This window comes from Gossypium hirsutum, chromosome A05 (assembly GCF_007990345.1).
Source record: "Gossypium hirsutum isolate 1008001.06 chromosome A05, Gossypium_hirsutum_v2.1, whole genome shotgun sequence".
Classification (NCBI taxonomy): Eukaryota; Viridiplantae; Streptophyta; class Magnoliopsida; order Malvales; family Malvaceae; genus Gossypium; species Gossypium hirsutum.
This window is the reverse complement of record NC_053428.1, coordinates 20,309,813-20,316,624: the sequence shown is the minus strand read 5'-3', so window position 1 is coordinate 20,316,624 and position 6,812 is coordinate 20,309,813. Positions and strand designations below refer to the sequence as shown.

Here is a 6,812-nt window from a genome sequence, read left to right as displayed (position 1 = left end):
GGGAAGCGAATGGGATTAGATACCCCAGTAGTGCTAGCCATAAACGATGGATACTAGGCGTTGTGCGTATCAACCCATGCAGTGTTGTAGCTAACGCGTTAAGTATCTTGCCTGGGGAGTACATTCGCAAGAATGAAACTCAAAAGAATTGACGGGGCCCCGCACAAGCGGTGGAGCATGTGGTTTAATTCGATGCAAAGCGAAGAACCTTACCAGGGCTTGACATGCCGCGAATCCTCTTGAAAGAATCTTTTGTACTCTTCGTTTGTGTTGTTTTAGTGAAATTATTTTTACTCGTGATTTTTTATCCTCTTCGGAAGAGTTTTTCCACTTAAAATTTTTATGTTTGATCTTTTCAATTTATTCGTTATTTTATTTGTTTGTTGCTTAATCGGGTTTATTCCTAACAAAAACAGTTCGAGATTAAAACTTAGATATTATTTATTAAACTGAAAATTTGAATTTTAAAATTAATTATTATACTTTTTAGTCTTGAATTTATATTGTAAAATTATTTGATAAATTAGTCAAAATTAAATATTGAATCTTATTATATTATTGGATAAAAGTAAATGTTGATGTTTAAAAATGATTTATTTCTTAATTTTAAACTTATTAATATAATATTTTATATTATTTTAGATAATTTGAGAAAAATTAAATATGGAAATCTGAATAGTTTTTCTAAGAAAGGTAATTTATTTGAAATATATATTTTCAAAATAAAATAAAATAAACAAATCTGAATTAAGGGATAAATAGCTATTTATTTTCTTTGAAAATTTTATATTAACTTAAAGAATAAATATAATTATCATAAAAAGGATTAATATACATATTAAACATATTAAGCATCTCTGCCTAAGATGCACTCAATAAAATACAAACATTAAAAATTTATTAATTAAGCTTTTTGATTAACTGTTTCATAGTTTATCAGTAATGTATTGAATTAGTAGTTAGCATAATTGATGAAATTTTGATATTTGAAGATTTAATTAATTTTTTTTTGAAAAATTTGAATGATTTATTACATCCTTTAGCTTAAAAAATTAATTACTTATTAAATGCATCCTTAGAAACAAGGTTTTCTCTAGGTTATTTTAAGTAATTGGAGGGATCGAGATTTGTGTGAGAGTTTGGAGATAATAGTGTCAGTTGATGCGTGGAAGAGAATTTTATCCTGTAAGTGGCAATAGAAAAAGTAAGAAACTGTGATTGGGTTTATATCAAATGAGTATTATTTTCCTTAATTTTCAATTTAATTATTAACCCATTAAAATTATTTAACTATATTTATATTCATTATAATAATATTATTTTTTGATTATATGACTATAAAATAAATATTATTTTTATTTTAAAATGTCACATAAAAGAATTTAATAAAAACATTTCAATTATATTAATAATTAAATCTGGATTTTAATATCTGAAAAATTAAATAAACTAAATTCTTTTCAATACAACAAATGAGGATAAAAGTACCGCAAAACTTCTTATATTATAGTTTGGATTCCATTTGTCTCTTTACTAAAAATATTTTTCAATCATGTTATGGATTTTTGTACGATTATTTGGTTTCTCAAATATGTAATATTGTAAACATTAATCTTTTGCTTTAAAATCCTCTTCACTTATTGTGTTTATGGATGTTGTTTTTTCGAGATTGATAACAAAAACTTGATTTTGATTTTCAAACTTAACAATAGTGGAATATGCATAATTTTATATGCACTCTACAATATCTGATATCTATCTATACGATATATAAATGCAAGTATGCATGCTCTCTAAATAAGATTCCGTATATATACAAGGTTTGGTTAGGTGTACCTCATAAATCTGCTCAACCAAATAGCACATTTTGGTTCATTAATCACCATCATTTGATCTAATTCTTGCCTTGCACACAAATAATCAAGTTTCTTGTGACACTGCTTCCCTCAGGTCAGTCTGTCATGGTGGTTGAGACTAGCAATCAAACAAAAAGAGAATTATTAAACCAAAGGCCGCTGCAGTCCGTTACGGAAAGGGAACTCATTAATTTAAACTTCTGTTTGCAGCAAATTCTAGCCTTTAATTAATATCCATTGTTCTCCATTGAAGTCTTCCGTTAAATGCCTCAAACTTGCATCCCAAAACAATCCCATTATTTATTCCTAAATATGTTCAATCCTGATTACCCTAAGTCAACATCAGATGACAAGTTTTTTGCCTCTAGATAAATGTATATAAACTGGTTTCCAGGTAAGTGTTAAATGGGGTAGATATTTAATTTTTAAACCACTTCTAGAGGATCTTTAGCATGTATGTATAAGATTGGGATTACTTTACCAAAAGTTAAACTTCATAGTAACATAATAAATATATTTTTAAAGTATTGTTGGTCAGTAGTAGACGGACCACCTTACATCAAGTTTGGCATTGTATTCTTAGGGTGTATTCTATTTTAGTTTTGAGATTTTATCTTCTGATTATACAAAAAGTCCAAGTATTTAAATAGGCAATGAATTTATAAAGTGGGAGCATTTTAGAGTAATTGAATAGGTGAAGTCATGATAAGCTAAAGAGTTAAATATGAAAAGACTCAAATTCTTTACCTATAACATATAAGCCATTAATGGAGGAGTATCGAGAGAGAGGGAGACATTTCAAGAATATAATATTAAATTTATTAAAAGAAAGATATATGTACTTTAAACAAACAACACTTTACAAATTTTTTCTCCATAAAATCCATCATTTACAACTACATTATATGTCAATTTCAATGCGAATTCCCAGAGGAATAAGAAGCATCAAGTAAATTCTATGCTGCATGTATTATACAAAGAACTTAAACGCTGTAATCAATGTCTGCTCATACAAATAATATGGTAAAGCTATGAAGGCATAAATTATAAGGAAAACATCTCAATAATGTTCCTACAAAACCAAATTAACAAAAATATTCATCAGAAAAGAAAGAAAAAAAAAGAAACAATCACAAATTCTAATTGATCAAAAAATTTCGCCTTGGGTCTGTAATATTTATCTTCCAATGCTCATCTTGGAACCCTTCCTTTTCAGCCATTTTCCTATCCCAGTCCAATTCAATCTTTCTTCGCTCTGTCAACCCACACTGCTGCTGCAACTTCTCATCCATGGCGTCATAAAACTTCCACCATCTTTGGTGTGCCACATCGCTGGCGTAAACACGTTGGTCCCCAATGTCCCAGTTACAATCGTAATCCCTGTAACAATGCCAAGGCTTCAACCCCAAGTAATGAATGGAGTAAACTTTGGGTGGGTCGGCTGCAAAAAGCTGGCTCTTTAAACCAGTTTCAACGGTGCTGTTGGCCCAGAAGTTCTTGAGAAAGTTCACTCTCCTCGGCAAACGATGCCACCAAACGAACACTTCATTCAGAAAACCTTGGTCTCCTCCATTGTACGAGAATATTTCCTTACGTTTGTTCATTAAAAGCTTAAAGGTGCAGTTTGATGGCTCGATCACCATAATACCCGAATTGAAAATCCAAATATCGTTGCCTGTAGCCGTCATTTGAGGGAAATGGAAAAGAAGATCAATGTTCTTTAAGACAAGGATGTCTGCATCAATGAATATGACCTTGTCATAATCCGTTATCTGCCATAGCCTGAACTTGCTGTAGTTGTATTCATTGTAGGTGCCTTTTTCGGCTCGAGGGTTTCGAATTCTTTTGATGAAGCGCAGTTGCCACCCGGCCGCCTTGAGGGAGTCGCGTTTTGGCTTCGTGATGGACCGATCTAGGAGAAGGATCAGGTCACGGTTGGTGCCGGTTTTTAGGAGACTTTGGGCAAGGGTTATGGCACCACAAACGTAGGATTCAGATGAATGGAGGACTGTGACATAGGCTTCACGCTTGGCGGTACTTGTTGCCTGTTGGATCTTGGAAACATCAAATACTTCGTCGTTTCCTAAAAATGTTTATTCGTTTTCTCACCATTAATGTATAATTCATGGAATTTCAATCAATTTTGGGTGCTTAGTCATCACCAAACTGGACTAATTAGTGCTAATCAAATTTACTGCTGCAAGTAAAGATGAGTAATAGAATGACGCATTGCTTACAAATAAAGGAAAATATAATGATATATTGAGTTAACGTTAGATGTACAAATATGCTATCCAGCTTTGATTGCGAATGTTGAACTAAAAGAGTTAATGCATGTGACGAAAATTGGTTGCATTTACCATGATGAAAGATTGGAGTTGGTATCCATAGTGGGAATCAAAGATACATAGAAATGAAGAGAGAGAGGTCCCCCTTCGACTTTTAGTTGACTAAATTGATTCCTTAGTCATAACTAATGAAAACAATTAGCAGAACATATAAATCATTTTTTTAATTAATAATTATGGAAAAAAGCAGTGGAGCCAAAGACAACAAAAGCATAACAACTATAACTTAGACTTTGTCAGCAAGCAAAATCAATTTACTTGGAAGTTGGTGATGGTGTCAACATCAATTGTTTATAATAGTTCTTCTTCTTTATTTCATACTATTTTTTCATTCTTTCGTTTTCATGTCCCTACTTGTGATCTTCAACTACTTGCAGAAAGTTCAGTTAATTGATAATGAAAGTTGAAAAGTTGGTAAAGGAAAGTAATTAGAAGTAGAATCGAGCGCCTGTAGCTCAGTGGATAGAGCGTCTGTTTCCTAAGCAGAAAGTCATAGGTTCGACCGCTATGTGGCGCGTTTGTTTAGCTCTTAATTTTTATATTCTTTTTAGAGCTGTCTATGTCTTCCATTCCTCAAGCAATGCAAGCATTAATTCATACATGAGGGAAAGAAGAAACAGAAGTAGGAATTTAAGATGAAGCATACCTTGTCCCCATAATGGCAAAGCCAGATTGCAAGAACCAATAGGCAAAGAAACCTTTTCTTCTAATCTTGTTATTTCGGGTTCATAGTACCACCACTCACCTTCCTGTTTCACCAAATCATTGCATCGAAATACCTCCAACATTGGCCTGCACTTGCTCAGGAACACCACTTTCGTCCTCCAATTCCAATCCCTCTTCCCATTTTTAACTGCCAGATTTGCCACTATCAGGTGAACTTGGAGCCTAAACACGTCCCTAGCCCATCCGTCTACTGGGTACTCACACGGCAGTTTCGCCACTATCAAGTCCAAGTCATCGTATTTGCTGAAATCCGGCATCGGTATCTCAGGGCATATTGGCCCATCGATTTCTTCCTCTTCGTCAATCCATTCCGGAAACAAATCTTTCCATACGAAAAGCTCCGACACTCGCTGGAAATGGATTGGGATTGTCTCTCCATGTTTCTCCCATTCACTGTAATCCTCATCTTCAAAGTTCAACATCCCAATCTTAACTCCACCTCCAATCTCATCTATGAAACTTGGCACTTCCAGCATTGTCAAATTCCTCTTTCTCTTTGGTTTCATGGCTTCAGTTTCTTCCAGGACTGCCTCCATCTTCACCCCTTTCTCCACCTACAACAATCGTATGAAATAAGACAAACAGATAATATGATATATAAACATATCATAATCATACATACATGCAAATCAAAACAAAAATGGAATTTGAGTCAGCTCACCTTACCTTGTGATGGCACTCACGCAAAGAGCACCTAACAAGCGATGCCGCATTCTGGAAATAAGCTGAAGACGATGGGCGCAAAAGAAGGGATGCATAGATAACCAGAAAGAAAGCAAGAAAAACCAGGTTGATTCTAATAACCAAAGCTTTTGAAGGAGCTGCCTTGATAATCTTTTGAAGACCTAGTCCCAACTCACCCATTCTTAAGCTAAGGTGTGCTACCTCAATGCGACCTCAATATATATATATAGGTGTATATTCTATATGCATAATTATAATAATTATAACTACCTCTTTTATAGTTCAATAAATTAGGATACGAAAATTTTAGAGTAAAATGCAAAAGAAATCGAACCATTTAAAAAGCTCCACCTGTCGTTTCCTTCGTATTGGGTTTCCTTGTTGATAAAGCTTGTAATTTACTACCATCCCAGTCTTAATCCCATGCTGTTGGAAACAATTTCCCCTATCTTCCCAACATACCCCTCCTCAACACACTAAACTACAAATTTGTACAATGGAACTTTAAATACCCATTTTTTTTTTTTACTTTAAAATTTCATGTTTTCAGAAAAAAAAGAAGAAAAAAAAAGAGTTAAATACATTTTTACGTAAATATTACTTATGATATGTATGTGTACTTATAAGCTTATCAAATTCATTGCCTCAAATATTCCCTTTCTAAATGAAAGCATAAAATCGTTCGGAAAATCCATCCCACCAATAATGATAAAATTAAAAGGTAGCGGCAACCGCTTCCCTACTTTTTCGGACCTCTTAATTTGTTAACTTTATTTTGGTACGTCATTTGTTGACTTTTTTTAGGTACAAATAGGTTTTAATGGAGCATATAAAAATTATGAGAATAAATAAAGCCAAATACAAGGGATAAAAGGGTAGGAGACAATTTTCATGAAATATTTAGATGAATAATAATTTTAGCAGGCCCTCCAACAACTATTTGGTTGCCCTGTCAACTTCCTACGTGCTCTGAAATGTCACTTGTAGCCCTTAGAAAAAAATTTGCTCGCCATGTTCTACCAATATCTGCTTCTTTTTTACAGTTGGTCACTTTTCTTTTTTCTTTTTTTAATTTAAGGTTGTATTTTATGCGTATATATTTATTCATTTTGAATTAATTAAAATTAAATTGCTTATCATAAATTAAAATATTTTAATTTTTATCATGGTTATTTGAATTAGATTACATCAATTGGAT

At 32.8% G+C, this 6,812-nt stretch overlaps 1 protein-coding gene across 2 annotated transcripts; it reads right to left on the bottom strand.

Moving 5' to 3' along the window:
* Window positions 1–2,714: 2,714 nt before the first annotated feature.
* On the bottom strand, window positions 2,715–5,858 carry LOC107958114 (UDP-glucuronate:xylan alpha-glucuronosyltransferase 2). Of its 2 annotated transcripts, none has more exons than XM_016893787.2 (3): window positions 5,597–5,858; window positions 4,851–5,484; window positions 2,715–3,939 (listed from the first exon to the last, which is right to left on the bottom strand). In XM_016893787.2, the coding sequence occupies exons 1-3, from the start codon at window positions 5,792–5,794 to the stop codon at window positions 2,996–2,998; spliced, it is 1,776 nt and encodes a 591-aa protein (XP_016749276.2). In that variant the 5' UTR covers window positions 5,795–5,858; the 3' UTR covers window positions 2,715–2,995. The 2 variants fall into 2 exon arrangements, with proteins under 2 accessions (XP_016749276.2, XP_016749277.2); XM_016893788.2 differs by having other exon boundaries at window positions 5,592–5,731.
* Between the last annotated feature and the right edge of the window lie 954 nt (window positions 5,859–6,812).